Raw genomic sequence first — 20,911 nt, 5'->3', positions numbered from 1 at the left:
TGACCCAGCTCGTAGGAGAATATTGTGGAACATTGTCCCTATTAGTATAAAGGGAACACCACTCTGTTGGTACTCGAAAGGTATAATAATCAATCTGCATACTTGTTGAAACAATGTTTCTCTGTAATTATCAATATCCAGTTATGGATCAATATCTTACAAAAAAGAGTGAGTGTGCCTATCAGTAAGAAGTTTCTTCATAGTGCCATTGGAAGCAAAATTTCCTTGTGAGAACACATATTCCAAGTGAAGACGAAATGTGTAAAATGCGTTGACTCTGTTGGTCTTAAGATCTGTATTCGATCTATTTTCGGAAAACACGCTATAGCAGGATGGCTTTTGCATGAACATCAGGTAAACACCTTGTAGCACGATGAGGTGAAGTTCTCTATTTCACCTATACATCATGTGAGTTGGATTCAGAGAGATCTGGAGTATACGGTCCATACACTGCTTATATGAGAAACGCCACTCGAGGGCCAGTGTTTATCTTGCAGGCATGCCTTTATTCCCCCCATTTGTGCCTCCAGCTGAAGCTTTAGCTTGGAGCCAAATCCAATGAGTGAAAATGGACATTTGTACTCTCATCTTCAAATTGTTCTGAAAATAAGTTTCTCACACAGCACAAGAAACACTGCAGAATCAGATCTGATCAAAGTTCATTGTCTTGAATGTTGTTACTCTTCTCCGGAGACAGACGCCGCGTCATTGCTTTTACCCGGCGTCTTCCAGGGAGGGCTCTTCGCCATCTCCGCTGTCACAACCCTCGGACTCTCTCTTCTGCAACTCGCTGTTGGTTGCTCCGCAGGCTTCTCCACCTTCCCCGGAGGCCCTTCAGGCCCCCACTCCGTGAATCTTCCACTATTCAGGGGCTGGCCGTTTCTTCCTCCAGCTGGACACTGGGATGGATGGCTTAGTTTACAGCCGTAGCCCACGGAGGAATTGCTTTCTTCTCCGCGTCGCCCTACAGAGGAGAGTGTAGCCTTTGTCCGGGCCATTTTCACAGCCGCTCGCATTTTGCGAATGGGTGACCCCGTCACGCCATTCCCTATGGATCATTTATTAGAAGTTCTCCACCAGGGCTTTGGTGGAGGGGAGCTGCTTCTTCCATTCGAAGCTTCGCTCCACAATTCTCTTCTGAGGGTCTTCTGCCACAGGTAATCGGTGCCTCAGCCGCTCCAACACCGCCACCATCCTGCTCCGTACGAACCAGTCTGACTTTATTCCACCCTTCTACCCAGGGCCCTCTTCTGCAGACTGCTTTTCCTTCGTTACCCTCAGTGTTTCCTCCGTCACAGGAGGCCCAGTGGTTGGATTCATCTTGACGTAATATCTTTTCTTCCTCTTGTGCTGCTTTGCGAGCACTCAACACATAGTGTTGGCCAGGGCTACCTCCAGCCTGTGGGATTCTGTGGAGTACCTTCTGTCTCGCGTCTCCCACGAAGGTGTCTGTGCTGATCTGCAGCATCATGTGTTAGATGGCCGGGAGTTGGCCGCGTTTATTCTCCGTCCGGCCTTGGATGTTGCTGATGCTCTCGGCCGCGCTTTGGCAAGTTCGGTGGCTCTCCGCAGCGATGCTTGGTTGCGTGATGCTGTTTTTCCTGAGAATATTAGGGAACGTCTGGTTGACTTACCTGTTTTGTCTTCTTCCTACTCTTTTTTTTCTGACCTAGTTTTTGCTTTCCTTAGGACTCTGGGCACTTTACCACTGCTGTCCGATTTTAAAGTGCATGGGCTTTCTCCTCTAAACATAGTAATATTGGCTTGTACCCAATAGGTATAGTTCATTTACTTGTATGTCCCTGGTAAAGTGATGCTACATCAATCCAGTGCCTGTAATTTTAATGCTACTAGTGTGAAATGCAGCTCAAATTGTGACCCCATTTAATAGCCCTTTAAATATGTCTCAGGCCTGCCATTTCAGAATACGTATGTGCAGTACAAACTGCCATTTTGACCTGGAAAAATAAACCTTTTGCCAGGCCTAACCCTTCCTTTTGAACACAAATAAATCGTCCGTAGTGTTCCTCTGGGCAGCCCAGAGGACAGGGTGCAATGTATTTAGAAAGTAGGATATATACTTTTATGTTTTACATGTCCTTGGATTGAAAAACTCTCAAATTAGTTTTACTCTACTGCAAGGCCTATCTCTCCCATAAGGTTACAGTTGTGTTGAGTTGGCTTATGACGTGTAATTTCCAAATGGAAAGAAATACTTTATTATGTTTAGTGTCTCTGGAATCATAATTTAAAATCCCAACTTATGGTTGCAAGGAAGTCAGCATTTTCATGCCTTAGCCAATTTCAGCCTGTGTCTGATCACATGACTGGGTGTAGTTGGCAGTTGGGCTTTGCGTATTCCTCCTAGTCCGATGCACACACAATAGGTGTGTCCCATGGGGCTATCACTGGCAGGCTTAGAGGGAAGAGCTAGACCAAGCCTCATTTACAGTTGAATATGCTGTGTTCTATCTTCACATAAAGGGCCTAGTGATCCTGCATAGTTACTTCGGCCAGCTTGGAGCCAGTGCAGGGCTTCTGTGCACTTTAAAGTCACTGTCTAGAAGCTTCTCCCACCTTCCAGAACCAGGGTATAAAAAAAGGGGCCTCAGACACAAACTCTTCAGTACAGTTCTGGATCTATGGTTACTCTGCTAGGAAGGACTGCCACTGATGGAATGCTGCTGTGCTCAAACTGCTGCCCTCTTGCCAGGGTGAGGACTGGACCGGCATCTCTTGAACCCAGAACCCAAAGCGATTCCAAGGCCAAATGGCTGGCCTCCTAATCTGAAGCCTCAGGGACATAACAGGTTTCCAACAACCTTGAAAGTTAGAAATTTCAGGTAACGTTGATTACCTGAAAATGAAAAAGCGGGTTATATAACAAGGAAATATCACACATGATCGACTCGAGGTCTTGTGTCCAAGGCACTTCAAGTACAGACTTTGCAAGTTCATTTAAAACTGAGACGAAGGCATGGGTGGGAGCCACAATTAGAAGCCACATGAAGAAGCCACATTTGTAATGAAAACACCTACAGCCAATGTGATCGCAAACACACTGCCTTTCCCAACCTCAGGCTCCAACTTACATCCCATCCTTGCCAACTCACCGGATCGCTGCTGCTACGGGTGGTGCCAGTGACTGTGCTGGAGGTTGTGGTACTGCTAACGGACTCTGCCATGGGAGGAGTCCCATGCGTAGCACAGCAGCTCTTGCCCTTCAGCAGAAAGAAGATCCACACAGCAACAAACACGTTGCACATGTGCAATCCTTGCCTTTGTAGAGGCAGATGTGCTGTACAACACTTCCCACACTCGCACATGCAACATCAGAGCTGCGTAAAATGAGAGCAGGTAATGCTTACGTTGACTCAAGCGGACAGCCCCTCCTTCAATTCCCCAGTGACCCTCCTACAGCCCTTTGTGCACAGCACTTGTTGCCCTGCTGTAAATTCAGCTCCAACAGTTGCGGTTACAGACTCCCAGCACACAGGTATTGTGAAGGTGCTAAAAATGCGTGATTAATGCATCTTAGTACAGTGATGCGGACCACCACACTAAAATGCGTTATTCTACTGCCTGATGCGTGGTACTTGGCAGTGCTGGATATCAACGAGGACATTAAAAGTGGGAACAGGGCTAAATGTGGGCTACGGACCTCTCAAACAATACTCTCCTCCTTCCAAACAATGGCTTAACAATAAACCCTTCCAGCATTCGCGCTGCCTTATTAATACATTATCCGGTTGGGGGAATTAATGGTGCAGGCGAGTTTGGTATTGTGAAGGGCCTAGAGGTGACTGCCTGGGGCACATTACCTCATTTCCCTAAGCATCTGTGGGACTATGGTGAGACAGACTTCCCGCTGTAAGTGAGAAGCACATCTCTTAATGGATAAGGACAGAAACCAAGATATTCCTAACTGGAAGCCAGGTTTACGCTTTTAAAGCACTAGGACTGACCCTAGATTACCTAGATATCTGCTCTGCGTCCCCAGTGATCTATTCCATGCTAGATGTATGGTTGTTTTTGGGAGCATTTGCAATGTGGTGATTTTTGGTTTACAACTCTGAAAAGTTAATGCTGGTATTTATGTGGCAAGAGTGAGCTAGCAGCAGCTAGCTGCCTTTATTCAAAGGGCTAGAACCTGAATGACCCAGCTATGAAAATGCTTCGCTGCAAATAGATGATTACTAAAGCTTTATAAATGGAAGATAAATAGACCATAATAGTATCCTGACCCTAACATCTTCCTTTGTGTAGAACCATGCTTGCAAGCATCTGTGCATCCCCCTGTGGTAGTTTCTCCTGGACAGAAATGCTGTGGGCCTGTGTCGTAATGAGTGAAGTACCTGGAAAGGTGGTAGCAGATTCACCAACACAAAGTGGATGGGGCTACTTTTCCAAGAACACTGGCTACTCCAACATATTAAACTGGTCAGGGCTGGTGGATTAGGCTGCAGTAATGTGACATTGTCATGATAAATAAATAGGTTGAAAACCTAACGATGAGAGTGAAGGATAAGAAGTGAAAATTACTGGTATTGAATCATCAAAACCTATTTCCGTATTTCGGGTATCTGAGCGAGAAGGTGCGAGGTGACTATTTTCCTCTTGTTCTACAAGGATGGGGTTTAAACATAAGTCAATACAATTTCAACTGTTAGGCTTATTGAGCGCTGAAGAATTGCTTTTGGGAATCCCAAAATTTAAGTGGGGTGGAGTTTAATTATCAAGGTGCAGAGTGTTGGTAGGGGGGTGAAGGGGGCAGTGGTGGGGGGTTCAGCATTATACATTTCTGACATAAGGTATAACTGGATACTACTGTTTTCAGCTTTAGGATATGATTGACCACTAGTAAAAGCTTATTGGAAATGTTTTATTCTGGTTCAGGTAGCACCAACTTGTCAAACTTGGGCCACATCATAGCTAAGCAGAGAAAAGAAAAGAAGAAAAATGAGTTGTGTAGACTGTTATTGGCATGGACATATTAACTCACCACATGCTTAGAAAATATATATTAATGGTTCGAGGCATGTGGGCTGCTGAATTCATATCTATAGCATAGATCGCCGCCTAGTGTTGGGTCCGGATGATTGCACATTGTTGTCCTGGAAGTGTCTTCGAAGTATCACGAGATAGGTGGCTCCTCCCCTGGACTACAGTGCGCATGGGCATCGACTCCATCCCCAGATTGTTTTTTTCCGCCATTGGGTTCGGATGCATATTTGATCACTCAAGTTCGGAATCAATAGAAACTTTTCTTTTTGGCCCGAAGGCCTTTCCTATATCGTCGGTATTGTCTTGCGTTCGGTGCCCAGCTCTGTTCCGGCTCAGTTCCCGAGTCGGACATCCAGAGGAGTCGCATGGCCCTTCAGTGCTCGAGGCCCGGTCGACGCAACACGCCTTATTCGACGACACATCATGGAACGGAGCCCGTTCAAAAGGTGCCCCGTGTTCAACTCTAAGTATCCCCACATCGATGTCCACCCGGTGTGCAACAAGTGCATGTCGCCGGATCACGATGAAGCCAACTGTATGGCTTGTTCTCTTTTTCGCTCCAAGAAGACGATTCGACTTCGGCGTGTGGCGCGCCAGGAGGCCCAGCAGACGACACCTGACCCGGTGAACATTTTCGATACCGAGGGAGAAGAGGCAGACGAGCAGGAAGATCGAGAGCCGATTTCGAATCCAGCGGCATAGATCGACTCCAACTACGACGCAGACGTCGAGATGCTCGATACTGAAGACGTCGTCGACGAGGTAGGAGACGACAATGAGGCCTACGGGGCCACGGAAGATAGCTCAAGCGAAGAGCTATGCCCCGTTCGGACAATAGCTAAGGCTCAGGTCGAGGGATCGCCACATGGCCTTACCCAAGATCTTTCACCTAGATCCACGGTCTGCCTCCGGGCCCGGCTACGGACACATCTACGGAGCCGCCATTAGCCAAATCGAAACCGAAAGAGAAAGCTTCGGTCTCGACAAAACCGAAAGTGATAGAGGCGCCGTCGAAACAGAAAGCGCCTGTCGCCTTGGTCGGCTCCACGTCTTCAGACCTGTCGGTGCAGACGAAGCCAAAGAAGGTTGTTGAACCGGTGAAGTCGCTCAAGGGCGTCGAGCCGAAGACTGGGGCACCAAAAGCACTTGTCAAGGCCGCCGACCCGAAGCCGTCGGCGCCAAGGGCCGTCGACACAGACAAAGGACTCGGAGCTACAAAAGCTGTCGATCCTGCACGTCGGCCGGACAAGGCCAAAAGTACTACGGCAGTAACTCGAGAGCACCTGTGGAGTCAACGAAACCGTCCGCATCCTTCACGAAGCAGGTGTCAGACTCGTTGAAGCGCATTAAGGACAAGGCTTCCGCGGTCGATCCGAAGGATACTTCCACGCCGAAGCCTGCCTTAAAACCGCTGAAGTCGACGGCGCCGATTCAGTTCACGCTGCCACCGAAAGTGGCGCCGAAGGCGTTCGCACCCAGGAAGGTCGTCGAGGCGTCCATGAAGGTGTCCACGGGACCGAAGCCTACCCCTGCAGTTGTAGGCACAAAGCATCGACAACCCCTGCTGGAGGAGCAGTCGGAACAATTTATCGACGCCAACACTGGTAAACTTTCCATTTACAAGCGGAAAATCACGCCAGCACAGCCTATGGAGTCCTACACGATTCCTTTAAAGAAGAAAAAGGATTCCACGGATACACCAGTTCTTGTTGAACTGATTAATCCACGTGCTCAGGAAACTGCTCCAATCTCGCCCATTTACTCGGATGTGGAGGCTGGGGAAGGTGACTATGATGAATGCAACTACCCTGCTGACACTGATCCTGAAGATCAGCATGACACATGGGCGGATGCTGCGGACCCAGGAGATCCACAAACTGCCCAGGACACTCAAGTGTATGCTGTCAAAACCTCCCCTACTGAGGATTCTGCGGCATTTAATGCGCCTATTGAGAGGGCAGCCAAAAATCATGACGTCCAGCTCCATGCTGACCCTATTGAAGTGGACTTTCTGTTTGACACCTTTTCCGCCTCTGAAAAGACTGTAAAGACTCTGCCAATGCTGAAAGGTGTCTTAAAACATGCTGCGGACATTTTTAAAGAACCCACACGTGCCAGGGTTATAAACCCCAGAATTGAAAAAAAGTACAAGCCGGCGCCTGGCGACCCTACCTACATCACGGGCCAGTTGCCGTTGGACACTCTAGTCGGAAGAGAGCAAATTCACAAACTACTGGTGATGCTCCTCCCCCGCACAAGGAATCTAAGGTGCTAGAAGCATCAGGGAAGAGGTTGGCGGCTCAAGCGGCCAATATCTGGCGCATTTCTAACACGCAGGCACTCTTGGCCAGATATGACGGGGCACATTATGATACACTTGAAACCCTGTTTCAACACTTGCCAGATGTATATAAGGAGGCAGCAGAGATGCTCATTCAGGAGGGGAAGCTCATCTCAAATGCTTCTATTAAGTGTGCACTGGACGCAGCGGACACCGCGGCCAGGGCCATTAACACAAGTGTAATGTTACGGCGTCAGGCCTGGCTCAGAATCTCCGGGTTCAAGCCGGAGATACAAACCACCATCCTAAATCAGCCTGTAAACCCTGATCACTTATTTGGACCTGAGGTGGACACCACCCTAGAAAAAATCAAGAAAGACACCGAGACTGCAAAGTCTATGGGGGCTCTCCAGTCCCAGCAGTTCAGGGGTAGTACTTTTCGTCGCTCAAGCAATAGAGGTGTTTCCAGAGGCCAAATGTCCCAGCAAACACAGTACTCTAAAAGTGGGGCACAAACCTCATACAACAGAGTAGAGGTGGCTATCGCGGAAACAGCGCCAAGGGCAGAGGTCGTGGAAACAACAACTCCCGGTCCTCCGCCGCCAACAAACAGTGACGCCTTGTCACTGCCCCCCGACCATACAACACCTGTCGGGGGGAGACTTCAACAGTTCCTGCCAGTCTGGACATCCATCACCACAGACAGGTGGGTCAGAAAGCTTATCCAGTACGGTTATTGTCTGGAGTTAACGTCCACTCCACCCAACATTCCCCCAAAACACCGTCCTATGTCCACGGAGCATTTGCACTTATTGCAGCAAGAGGTGCTCGTCATGCTGCAAAAAGGGGCAATCGAGCTCGTACCAGTGGAACAAAGAGGCTCGGGAGTGTACTCCCTGTACTTCTTAATCCCAAAGAAAGACTGGTCCCTACGACCCATACTGGACCTCAGGCCCCTAAACCAGTACATTCTCTCAGAACACTTTCATATGCTCACGCTGCAGCAGGTTCTTTCGTTGCTCAATCAAGGGGATTTCCTCGCAACATTAGATCTAAAAGATGCATATTTTCACATTCCACTACATCCGTCACACAGAAAATACCTCAGATTCACCATTCAGAATCGACATTACCAATTCAAAGTCCTCCCTTTCGGAGTTACCACAGCGCCCAGGGTGTTCACAAAGTGCCTGGCAACAGTTGCTGCGCACCTCAGGAGACGAAACGTTCACGTCTACCCTTATCTAGACGACTGGCTTGTCCAAGCAAAGTCGGCCCAGCAGTGCGCTGCCAACATGTCCCACACCATTCACCTTCTTCACGATCTGGGATTCTCACTGAATTATCCAAAGTCACACCTTCAGCCTGCCCATGTGCGGTAGTATCTGGGCGCGACGATAGATACTCTGGCGGCCACAGCGCAGCCAAATTCTGTGAGGATCAACAGCATTCAATTGCTAATACAAAAATTCAGACCGCAACACTCGATTCCAGCACGAGTGTTCATGCAGTTGATAGGCATGATGGCCTCCTGCATCTTCATAGTCCCGCACGCGAGACTGCATATGCGTCCGCTTCAGGAGTGCTTAGCACGTCAGTGGAATCAGCCTCACGGCCAGTTAAAAGACCTAGTGTTGGTGACCGGTCGTGCATACAACTCTCTGCATTGGTGGAATCCACACAACCTTTGCAAGGGACGACCGTTCCAAGAGCCTGTGCCACAAATCATCCTAACAACGGACGCATCTCTCCAGGGATGGGGAGCTCATGTACTCCACTACACGGTGCAGGGACCATGGACAACACAGCAAAAGAAGATGCACATCAACTACCTAGAACTGATGGCAATCTTCATGGCATTGAAGTCTTTCAAAGTACATCTGTGCAACAAAGTCGTGTTGATCCGACGGACAACATGACAGCCATGTACTACATTCAGAAGCAGGGAGGTACGCACTCTCCACAACTGTCTCATCTGGCTCAGAGCATGTGGAAGTGGGCCATTCAGAGGAACATCATCCTCATGGCGGAACACCTCCCAGGCAAAGACAATCAGATGGCGGATCTGCTCAGCAGGTACAGCCACCAAATGCACGAGTGGGAGATACATCCATCAGTACTCCACCCGTACTTCCAGCAGTGGGGTCATCCAGAGATAGACCTGTTCGCCACAAGCGAAAACGCCAAATGCCAAAGCTTTGCCGCCAGGTTCCCGCACCCACAGTCGCAGGGCAATGCGATATGGATGAACTGGTCAGGCAGATTTGCGTACGCTTTCCCCCAGCACCTCTAATACCGCTGGTGGCACGAAAGCTAAAGCAACACTCGATGACGCTCATCCTGGTTTCTCCAACGTGGGCACGCCAACCATGGTACACCACGTTTCTAGAACTTTCCGTGGTACCGCATCAAAGGCTGCACCTCACACCCAGACTTTTGACGCAGAGCCATAGCGACATTCAGCACCCAGATCCGCAACAGCTCAACCTGGCGATCTGGCTCCTGAGGTCTTCGAGTTTGGCTACCTCAACTTGCCTCCAGACTGCATGGATATCATACGGGAGGCAAGAAAGCCCACCACCAGAGCATGCTACGCAGCTAAATGGAAGTGGTTAGTCATTTATTGCGTAGACCACAACATTGACCCGCTTGCCGCGTCCACGCACAAAAACATTTGTTACCCTTTACATCTTTACAAATGCAATCTAGCATATGCTTCCATTCGAATACATTTATCCGCCATAGCGGCTTATCTCCAAAACAGGCAGCATCTCTCCCTTTTCAGAGTGCCTGCCATTAAGGCCTTTCTAGAGGGGCTCAAACGAGTCATTCCTCCCAGGACCCCACCTGCTCCTGAATGGAATCTTAATGTGGTCCTCACCCGACTGAAGGTCCACCTTTTGAGCCTCTACATTCATGCGAGATTCAGTTCTTAATGTGGAAAGTGGCTTTCCTGATAGCCATTACGTCACTGCGATGTGTTAGTGAGCTCCAGGCGCTCACTGTACAAGAGCCATTCATACAAATTCACTCCAACAGGGTGGTGCTGCGCACTAGCCCTAAATTTCTTCCAAAGGTGGTTTCACAGTTCCATGTCAATCAGACTATTGAACTGCCCGTGTTCTTCCAAAATCCTGAGACAGTGGCAGAAAGAATGCTCCACACTCTTGACGTCAAAAGAGCTTTGATGTACTACATTGATAGGACCAAAGATTTTAGGAAGACAAAACAACTTTGTTGCCTTTTCCGCACAACACAAGGGCAACCCCATTTCCAAAGCAGGTATAGCCAGGTGGATCGTTAAGTGCATTCAAATTTGCTATCAAAAGGCTAAGTGCACTTTGACGATCCCCCCCAAGAGCCCACTCCACCCGCAAGTTGGGGGCCTCCATGGCTTTCCTGAGAAATATCCCTTTAGAAGACATTTGTAGAGCAGCCACATGGTCTACCCCACACACATTTACGAAACACTACTGTGTAGATGTGCACTCCAAGCAGCTGTAGGGCAGGCTGTTCTCAAAACACTTTTTCAAACGTCTGCAGCTGGCACAGGCGGCCGCCGCTAATGGAGGGACTGCTATATATTCTATGCTATAGATATGAATTCAGCAGCCCACATGCCTCGAACTGAATATGCTACTTACCAGTATGCATCTGTTCTTGGCATGTAGGGCTGCTGACATTCATATTGCCCACCCTCCTCCCCGGCGCCTGTAGCGGCTGCAGAATTTACACTTACTCTTAGCATGGTCATCGCTCACACTGTTACACTCCATCTTCGCCACAATGGCTAAAAACAATCTAGGGATGGAGTCGATGCCCATGCGCACTGTAGTCCAGGGGAGGAGCCACCTATCTCGTGATACTTCAAAGACTCTTCCAGGACAACAATGTGCAATCATCTGGACCCAACACTAAGCGGCGATCTATGCTATAGATATGAATGTCAGCAGCCCTACATGCGAAGAACAGATGCATACTGGTAAGTAGCATATTTATTTTGTTGGTTGATTATATACAATTTAAAAAAGTCTTCCTTTTTTCCATTTTTTTTCTTAGCAACTACTGGAATTAATTGAAGATTTGCGGAAAAAGCTTGTAAATGAGACTAAGCAAAACTTGCTCATGGAACTGAAAATCCGTAAAGAAATTGCTAAAGAATTTACCGAGCAACTTGTGCAGAGGGACAGCGATTTCAGGTAAAGTACAATCATTTTTAAATCTCTGTATGCACGGGCCTAGGTAGTTATTAACAAAGGTTGAAATTAATTGAAAAGTTAGATTTTGTCACCTGCAATTTGTTGAAGTGTTCTGCGTCTGAGACCGTGGATGACGAAAGATTAAGAAACTGATGTTAGCCTTGAAGGGTTTCACTTATATGTGGCTCGTGTGTGCAGGTTCTGGGACGTAAAGAGCTACTGCAGCATTGCCTATTGACGTGCAGAAGCACTGCTGTTAAATTCTCCCCAACCAGATTGGCAGTCGGGGATATTATAAAGTTGAGCAACCTGCGGTTAGATAGTGTATCCTCCTGAAAGAGAATAACCACGGTAAGTAACTCAGTTATGTAGGTGTAAAGGAAGTCATATCAAACAATTGTAAAACTTTGAAAACTTATGCTTCTGGCATATGTAACCCTCCTGGCGTTGAAATGATTGAATGGGGTAGTGAAATGAATGTTGGAGATGCCTGGAGAAGAAGCAAAATTGCAAGGTTGCTTGCAATAGAGACCCACACCTAGGAAAATGTTCTTAAGTCTCAATGCCAAAATAGTTCACACGTGTAGTTTTTTGTTGTTGCTTAACGTGCTATTGATAGAATTTGGTCATGGATTAATAAAGAGTTGAGTGGTCTACTTTAATATTACAGTGAAAGCCTTAAGAAGGAGCGAGAGTTGCTGGAGGAGAGAAGTGATGAGCGTCTGGCAATCTTTCAGGATTTAGTAAGCAAATGTACCAAAGAGCCAGATACTTCAGTGGAGGAAATAACTGCTGAATCTTCCTCTTCAAATGCCACAGTCAAGGTACATTTGTAAAAGACTCACATTTCTTCCTAGGAGAGTAGAATATCAACGTTTACAAATGGTGTGCAAGATTTGTGAGCAGAAATGTTTTATAAAATTTGATTTTTTTCCCCTCATTGTATTTTATTCAATATAATGATGCAAAATTTGATTTGTGTGCCAGTGATTTTAATGTACAACACAAGTGGATTCTTTGAAGTTCCATGTGGGTGTTAACATATTAGACTGCACAAGTCAGCAGGCCTTTTATTTGAATTCCCTATTTTTATTATAATTTTAATTTATCTACGCCAGGCACTTTTTAGCTATCGAAAACAACTTGATAGCTCCATATTTCGTTATACATGCAGTCCTACTCATTTCAAGGTGGAGAGTAGACTGAACAGACATTGGTGGTCCCGGTTGTGCATTGGCCCCTCTGCATCTTGTTGCTACCTTTGCTGCTCTGCAGGTGCAATGTTTTGCTGCTTTCCATTTCGGAGTCTCTGAAGTTTGCAGGATCTACTCTGATTCCTGTGAGAGTGTCTGTAAAAACGTTTTTTAAAAAAATGAAATATCTACATTATGGTGACTTTCTGTTTGCAACCTTGTCTCCAAAGGGCCACACTACAATAATATATAGTCCTTGAGAAATATGGCTACACACCTGCTCAGTGGGATTTGCTGCGTGTTCCAATGGGGTCGCTACTTTAGGTCATAAATGAATATGTTGTTAAAAAGTAAACAAAGGGTAAATGTCTTGTTTAATCTTTAAACTCGTGAACAGCATAAGCAACCTTGATTTACTTTCTTGGATCAAAGTTCCCCTTTGTTTAACAGAAATATCCTACCTGTGACGACAGTATTTGGTTGTAAGACAGACCCAGAGTGTTAATGGAAACCGTTCCTTCTTTTTGCAGATGCTATGGTTCAAACTCTTTTTCAAGTCTAGCTTTCCCTCCCGTTGACGAAATTGTCTCCAGGGAATGCCTGGCAGGAGTTTTGAAACTATTAGGGCAATCATGAAGACAGGCCTCTGATTTTCTTTACTCTGTCTCTTTATCTCCGGTCATGAAAAACAAAGGTTTACTCATTCATTTCCATAGAAAAGCATCATGATCGCGGACTTGGCCCAGGGGCTCTCTCCTTACTACTGTTTTTGGATGACTGCTGCATTAACCTTCAGATACTATTTTGTCACGGCTGACCATGTGCTTTATGGGACAGATTGCTTCTCTTCAGACTTTTGTTTGTTTGTTGTGTATTCACCAAGGTCTTGGAGTTTGCAGATGTGCAGAGGTAGCCACATCTACACCTAGATGGATAATAGGTTGATTAGCGAATACTTTATTTAGGAAACACTTAATTACTAGTGAAGAACAATTTACAAGTCCTCAATATTTTTTTCTAACTTGAAAGTTCATAGTAAACCTACTTGCGAGTGCGGCCAATTAATTCTTTAAGCACAATGTTAAAGATTCTGAGTTTGGCATAAACTGTAGCATAATTTACTCAATTTTTAAAGTCTGCTATTTTAGTATTACATGCAATGTGATTCTGAAAAAAGAACTAAAGGCAAAGACTGCAGAATGTGCAGAGGTTGGTCACGCTCAATGTGTCTTGAAGCTCCAGTGCAGATGAGCCCAAGGGTTCTTTGAATACCATTATCTTCAGTTTGCACTCAACAATTGCTGCTTTTTCCACAGCCAGCAAAGAGGAGTCCCTGACCCCTAATCCAACATGTGGTGATTAAGGAGATGGCTTTGCTAATCTGGTCCCTACCTGTTGAAATTGATCACTTTTCCTTTTATGGTTAAAATGCAGGTCTTGTTGGTTTCGTTAGTTGCTACGCATCTTTTTTGCAGTTATTAACTATAATTAGGTTAACCTTTTTTTAGTTACTATTTGCTGTGAATTTGGGTAGGGTTTTTTCCAGTGTTTTCAAAACTTGTAAAACACGTTTTCGGGGGCTCCGTAGAATCTCATAGAAAAATGGTTTTCCAGTTATTATAAAGAAATTAGATGTTTATTTAATTCCTTCCCCACTCATTCCTCTTGTCCATTATCCCTTCCTTCTTTACTGCACCGAATTCCCTTCGCTTTACCTTTCCCTTGAATGCTCTTGCATGTTGCCTTTTATTATTTCCCTCACCTCCTTGCCCTTCTCAATTCCTAGCACTAAACTCCCATTTCCCGAACTCTAGCCCCATCCCAGATTAAGTAATCATGGATGTGATCTGTTAACATCTCTCTAAGATTTGATTGCAGCACCCAAAATGTTTCTAGGGAGCATTTACCACACCTTCATGCTGCTCCGGACTTCAGGAAGAAGATGAAATCAACTGTTTATGCACTGATACACTAACTCGTAGATTTTTGGAGTTAAATAATGTGTGTTCCCATAGGCACATCAGTTTCAGCAAAACGGGTGTCTGCACCTCTTTTGGGCCTGTGCATGGTTGCTGAACATGTTTATGATGTAGTCCTTGTCCTTCTACATGAGAGAAAGGGGCTCCTATAGGAATGTTACCATATCACAATGTAAAACTAAGAACGGGAGTGTTGTCAATCGTTTTTAGTGAGGACATGTTTCTAGTGCCATCCTTATGCGCTGTGATTTTTGTTGTCACAACCTTGACTAAAGCAATATGAGGTGAAATATGCTCTCAAAATGTGAGTGGAAGTCTGTTAAGGAATTGAGTGAAAATGAATGAGCCACAACAGGACCACTACAGAAAAGTGCTTCTATGTAGAGGCTATACTTCTACTTAATTGACACCAGATGGCAAAGCCATTAGGTCTCGCCTATGCAAGATGTTTTGACTCAGTTTTTATTTAGCTATGATGTACAGCAGCGGGCTGCTGGGCAGCATTGCTGAAAGTGGAAGGGAAAAAACACTACAATGCGGTAAAAAATAGCTGCGTTAGTGCTTTTTTAACTTTCAACTATGCTGCATAACATGGCAAAAAGGATTAGCAATAGCTCTCCCTTTTGCCTTTGTCAATGTTTTTTTTTTAAAGCCCAAAAAGTAAAAAAACCAAAGTTACCGGGACACTGCCAGTAATAACCACTTCAAAGCAATTTTTGGATTTTTTTTTATAACTCAGCCATGTGTTGTGCATGCATGGTAAAGCTGCATGCGTGGTAACGACATAGTGAAGTAAATGTGTGGTAAAGGTATTGTGTGTTAATACCTGCTTTGTAAAGGCGGTTTCCCTTAGCCATGACATGTCAAAAAAAACTTTATCTGAAAGAAACACATAGTGATAGATTCCTTAGGTCGGAATTACCCCTAGGCATCAGACTGGATCCGGAAAGTTTTCGACCGCAGTACCCCTGCGCGTTGGAAGGTGGAGTCGTGGTTGCCGAGATGACATTGCGGCAGCTACTTGGGTGCCACCCTCGCACGCTGACGTCAGTTCTTTCTTTTTCTGTGACAGCAAGCGCAGATCCGGAGAGAGCGGTACCCCCAGTCACTTTTTGACTAAGTTTTTCGAGGCTTTTTGTCTGTTTTTTAAGTCGATTGACTCTTGGTGCCGTAGGGATGTCTGGTTTCAAGTCCTGCGGGGACTGTCCTCGTATGATGTCGGTGACGGACTTGCACCGCGTGTCTCTACTACCTGGGGCGCGACCACGACCCCAAGTCGTGCCCAGTTTGCCGGGCCATGGCACCAAAGACTTTGCAGGAGTGGTCCCGAAAATTGCTGGAAGTCCGGCACTCTGCTCTGTGCCGTTCAAGGTCCCTGACCCATGGGAGGTCTAGGGACCGGTCGCGGAGCCACCACCACCGTTAGTCTGGATCGAAGTCTTCGCACGTGGGTCAGGTAAGGCAAAGCATCACAAGAAGTCAAAGAAGCGCCAGGAATCTTAGCGCCATGATGCTCCCTCCGGAGGGAACGCTGCGCTTTAGAAATACCCCATCAAATATCAAATATCAAATTGCTCTCTGACTTCCCCTCGACCGTCGTGGCTGACTGTGCGAGTGGTGCCACCCCAGCGGCTCTGGCGGAGCCTACGCAGTCGCCGTCTGCCTACTCGCCTTTCCTAGGTCAGTCAGCGACTCCAGCCCAGCTGCAGAAATTTGTCAGCTGGGCTGCCTCTTTAGGCGACGGGCCGTGCAAGCCTGACTGGGGGCCCTCACTCTGCATTGTTTGTTGATCTGGCTCCAGCATCGCGGTCTGCTCTGGCCCTTGCATCGTAAGTTGTTGTCCCCCCCCCCCCAAAAAGGATCCAGGCATGGATCCCGGTTGACCTCGTGACATCGTCATCGGCACCACCTCCGACGTCGCCCGCGTCCCTGGACGACTAAGTCCCCGGGTTTTGCCCGATGTGGACACTGCGCCGGAACGAGGTCGCTCGACCCCAATTCCGGCGCCGATGGGGCCTTTCTACCCCTATGTCCAGCCTCCTTATTTTCGACCTGTTAATCAGCCTTCGGAGGAAGGGGAAGATTTGGAGGGGCCTGAGGACCATCTCACGGCACAGTGTGAGTTTGACAAGGACTGGGCAGAGGAATTGCGGGATGCCAGTGTTCTTGATAACTCTCCTGACCTTGGCATGCTATCTCCTCTGAACGTGGCTACAGAGGAGGGTGCAAGTTACGCTCTGGTGTTGCGTAGGGCGGCAGAGGCTCTCCACCTCCAACTCCCTACAGTGTCCGTCAAGACTAACCTCCTGACTGAAGTGCTTCAGCCGGCAGCTACTTCTGCGGAGCCACTGCTCCCTTTTAATGATGCACTTTCAGACTTTTTTTTGGCACCTGGTCCAGGTCCAACACAGAGGCTCCTGGGGATAGGAACGTGGCCCGGCTCCAGGCGACCCAATTTTCCTTACCCAACACCCCACCTCTGAGAGCTTGGTTGTCCAAGCCTCTGCGCCCCCAAGCTCATTCCCTTCCTCACCCCTGAACAGGGAATTCAAGTAACTGGAACAGTTCGGTAAGAAAATGTTTTATTTCGCCAGTTCCTGGCTACGGTCTGTGAACACTTCATGCCTCTTGTGCTGTTATTCCCACTCTGTGCCGAATACAGTCGCCCAAGTGTCCGGAGGAGGCCCGAACAGTGCTCTCTCAAGCTATTGCTGAAGGGAGAGATGCAGCTAAGTTCACGATTCGTTGTGGCCTTGACACCGCCGAATCGCTGGGCAATGTGATTTCCACGACAGTGGCACTCCATTGCCACGCCTGGTTGAGGACTACTGGTTTCTCTGGGGATGTCCAGAACACCCTGATGGACATGCCCTTTGATGGCATTCGCCTTTTTGGCAACAAAGCAGACAGTGCATTGGAGCGCTTCAAGGACCCGCGGGCTACGGCGAAGTTCTTGGGCCTTTCCACCACGCCCTCCTCCGCCTCCTGCTTTTCGCTCTTTTCGTGGCCATGGAAAGGGCGCACTGACACGTTTGCTTCAGAGCCACAGGCCTGTGCATAGTGGAACCTGCCGAGGCAGGCCAGGGGGCCAGCGAGTGTGACAGTCCACCTCCACCACGGCCACCACTGTCTTTAAACCTTCCTAGTCTGGTCTTTCAGGCCCATCAAACACCAGTGGGCGGCAGGAGTCACCATCACCTCCCCCACTGATGCACCATCACTTCGGACAGGTGGATTTTACAAAAACCCTGAAGCGTTACTCACTCCCCTTAGAGGCTACCCCACCAGCCATGCCACCCCAGTACCACTGCATGTCGGGGGATCATTTGGCACTTCAACAGGAAGTTGTGGCCCTCTTGGCCAAGGGGGCCATCGAGCGCGTTCCTGTGCCAGTAGTAGGACGTGGTTGCTACTCCCACTACTTTCTGGTGCCCAAGAAGGACAAGGGCCTGCGTCCTATCTTGGACCTCAGGGATGTCAATCGCTTCTTCCAGAAGGAGAAGTTCAAGATGTTAACTCTGGCTCATGTCTTGTCTGCCCTCGACCCTGGAGACTGGATGGTAGCGTTGGACTTGCAGGATGCATATTTCCACATTCCCGTCCTACTGGCCCACCGGCGTTACCTATGGTTTACGGTAGGCCACAAGCAATTTCAGTTTACCGCGCTCCACTTTGGCCATACCAGCACCCCTCGGGTGTTCACAAAAGTGATGGTGGTGGTCACAGCTCATCTGCCCAGATCAGGGGTTCCAGTCTTGCTCCATCTCAACGACTGGTTGCTGAAGGCGGGCTCGCCCCAGGCAGTCATCTCCCACCTCCAGACTACGGCCGACCTTCTGCACTTGCTGGGGTTCTCCATTAATGTGCCAAAGTCACACCTGATTCCCTCTCAGAAGCTCCTCTTCATCGGAGCGGTTCTGAATACGACGCACTTTCGGGCCTATCCTCCCGAATGGCGAGTCCAGGATATTCACACTAAGATTCCAATGTTTCAGCCTCTATCCTGGGTTTCGGTCAGGATGACCCTGTGGCTGCTGGGCCTCATGGCCTCCTGCATCCTGCTGGTCACTCTTGCCAGATGGCATATGCGGGCTCTGCAGTGGGACCTGAAGTTCCAGTGGGCGCAGCATCAGGGGAACCTGTCCGAATACGTCCAATTCTCGGAGGGCACTGTACTTCAGCTGCAGGGGTGGCTCACTAACCGGCATTGAATCAATGGCAGATCCCTCTCCCTTACCCAACCGGAGCACACAGTGGTGTCGGATGCGTCCCTCCTGGGATGGAGTGGCCACATCGGAGAGGCGATGATCAGAGTCCCCTGGTCTCCGGCGGAGTCCAAGCTCCATATCAACTTTCTGGAGCTTCGGGCGATCAGACTTGCAATGAAGGCATTCCTTCCCTCTGTCAAGGGGAGAGTAGTGCAGGTGTTCACAAACAACACCACCGCCATGTGGTACTGCAACAAACCGGGCAGGGTGGGGTCGTGGACCATATGTCAGGAGGCTCTGCGTCTCTGGACATGGCTGAAACATTACAGCATTTCCCTGGTGGTTCAACACCTGGCAGGTTCACTGAACGCCAAGGTGGACGACCTCTGTCGCAGGTGCATGATGTATCACGAATGGCGTCTTCACTCGGACTTGGCACAAGGTCTCTTTCAACAGTGGGACGAGCCTTGGTTAGATCTGTTCGCCATCGAAGAGAACTCTCAATGTCTGCAGTTCCGTGCATTGGAATTACCAAGGCGACACTTTATGTTGCGAGTTGAGTTGCGGTCTGTTGTACGCCTTTCTGCCTATACCACTTCTGTAAATCGATTCCTCAAAGCGTTACTCCTCTTTTCTCTCCTATTCCTTTCGTAAGTGGGACTTTAACTTGGTTCTTACATATTAAATATGGGCACCTTTTGAGCCTCTGCACAACCGTCCTCTTCGTCTATTAACTCTGAAGACTGCTTTCCTGGTTGCCATCACTTCTGCTAGGAGAGTGAGTGAGCTCCAGGCTCTTTCTTGTAAACCTCCTTTTCTGTCTGTCCATCCGAACAAGGTTGTGCTTAGAAAGCTTCCATCCTTTCTGCCAAAGGTTGTCACTGCTTTTCACATCGGGCAGACCATTACTTTGTTCACCTTCTTTTCGCCTCCGCATCCTTCCAGAGAGAAAGAGAGGCTCCACCGTCTGAACCAAAAACGTGCGCTCTCATTTTACCTCAGTCGTGCACAACAGTTCAGGTGGATGACCGTCTCTTTGTTTGCTACGTTGGCGCCAAGAAAGGTTGGGCCGTACACAAGCAGACTATCTCCAGATGGGTCCTCTTGTGTACTAAAGCCTGTTATTTTCTGGCAAAGAAGGAGCCTCCTGTGGGCCTGCGCGCCCATTCTACAAGGGCGACGGCTGCCACTAAGGCATTGGGATGTGGTGTCCCCTTACAAGATATCTGTCAGGCAGCTACGTGGGCCTCGCTGCACACTTTTAACTAAGCACTATTGCCTGGACAGCCAAGTCAGTGGAGACTGCTTCTTTGGCCGTTCTGTTCTCCGTGACTTTCTGATGTGATATTGGTCCGCAGAGCCACCACTGGAGTTGGTATTGCTGGGGTATCTATTCTAAGGTAAGGAATCTATCGCAAACTTGTTTCTTTCAGATGCACAAGTTACTTAACTTCGGTAACAATATATTTGTAAGACACATTAGTTAGTGATCGATTCCTTACCGCCTCACCCTTCCTCACCCGTTCTGCGAATTGATTTCTAGGGTTAAGGTCATCCCTTTCAGGGCCCTCGTTTCAATGCACCAGTGGTCAGTATCTTGCATGGCTCTGCGTTCCTGGCTCAAAGTCGTGTACAGAACTGACGTCCGCGCATGAGGGTGCCGTCTAAGTAGCTGCCGCAACATCATCTCGTCGACCACGACGCCAACTTCGGACGCGGAGCTGCACACCGCCACCTTGTGACGCGCAGCAGTACTGCTGACAAACTTTCCAGATCCAGTCTGACGCCTGGGGGTAATTCTATGGTAAGGAATTTATCACTAATTAATGTCTCTTACAGATATATCGTTACTGAAGGGAAGTAATTTGTGCGACAAAACCAATAGATCCTCGATAGGCGAGTACTATTGACTTTGTCAATGCTTGTTACAAACTTAACACTGTCTGGGCAAAGATTCCACATCGCTAGTAATGGTTTTACACCCAGTTACAGCAATATCGAACTCCAAGTAGGCCAGCCTGAGCAAAGGGCCTTCTACAGCGGGGCG

The 20,911-nt window shown here is 48.0% G+C and overlaps 1 protein-coding gene across 2 annotated transcripts in view; it reads left to right on the top strand.

Moving 5' to 3' along the window:
- The window catches only part of KIF20B (kinesin family member 20B), a 608,549-nt gene that overhangs the window by 201,523 nt on the left and 386,115 nt on the right, over window positions 1-20,911 (top strand). For both annotated transcript variants that reach the window (XM_078642920.1, XM_078642919.1), the window contains exons 14-15: window positions 11,345-11,484; window positions 12,155-12,308. In XM_078642920.1, the coding sequence (XP_078499046.1) occupies window positions 11,345-11,484; window positions 12,155-12,308 (294 nt within the window). The remainder of the gene's footprint in view (window positions 1-11,344; window positions 11,485-12,154; window positions 12,309-20,911) is intronic.

The sequence above is a fragment of the Lissotriton helveticus genome, chromosome 5_1 (genome assembly GCF_964261635.1).
Source record: "Lissotriton helveticus chromosome 5_1, aLisHel1.1, whole genome shotgun sequence".
Classification (NCBI taxonomy): Eukaryota; Metazoa; Chordata; class Amphibia; order Caudata; family Salamandridae; genus Lissotriton; species Lissotriton helveticus.
Note: the sequence above shows the minus strand (reverse complement) of the source record. Positions and strands in the feature narration are given on the sequence as shown.